The following is a 311-nucleotide window of genomic DNA, read 5'->3' on the forward strand; positions in this document are numbered from 1 at the left end:
CCCTTTGCCTGGTATCTGCGAGACACCAGCAGCATCGCCAGGGCATTACCGACGATGCCTGTGATCATCATCGTCACCGGGAATGCCACGGAGACAGCGCTGCAGCTCTCGGTCGCACGCCCCGTCGAGTTCCCACGCTGGCGCATCTCGCTGGGCTCGCTGGTGTTAGCGGAGCGCTGGCACTGCTGCCAGCGGCTCATCCCGGCGCAGGGCAGGGAAAGCGACCGGGCATGACTGCGGGGAGCGGTGGAGGGAAGCGGAGAGCAGGGATATTATAAGGGGTGGGTAGGCGGCGCGGGGACGGCACGATC

The 311-nt window shown here is 66.2% G+C and overlaps 1 protein-coding gene across 1 annotated transcript in view; it reads right to left on the minus strand.

Moving 5' to 3' along the window:
• The window catches only part of PTGER3 (prostaglandin E receptor 3 (subtype EP3)), a 6532-nt gene extending 6332 nt beyond the window's left edge, over positions 1–200 (minus strand). Inside the window, exon 1 of the mRNA XM_009072739.1 lies at positions 9–200. Coding sequence (XP_009070987.1) covers positions 9–200 — 192 coding nt within the window. The remainder of the gene's footprint in view (positions 1–8) is intronic.
• Positions 201–311: the final 111 nt, after the last annotated feature.

The sequence above is a fragment of the Acanthisitta chloris genome, unplaced genomic scaffold, assembly GCF_000695815.1.
Source record: "Acanthisitta chloris isolate BGI_N310 unplaced genomic scaffold, ASM69581v1 scaffold3210, whole genome shotgun sequence".
NCBI classification, from domain to species: domain Eukaryota; kingdom Metazoa; phylum Chordata; class Aves; order Passeriformes; family Acanthisittidae; genus Acanthisitta; species Acanthisitta chloris.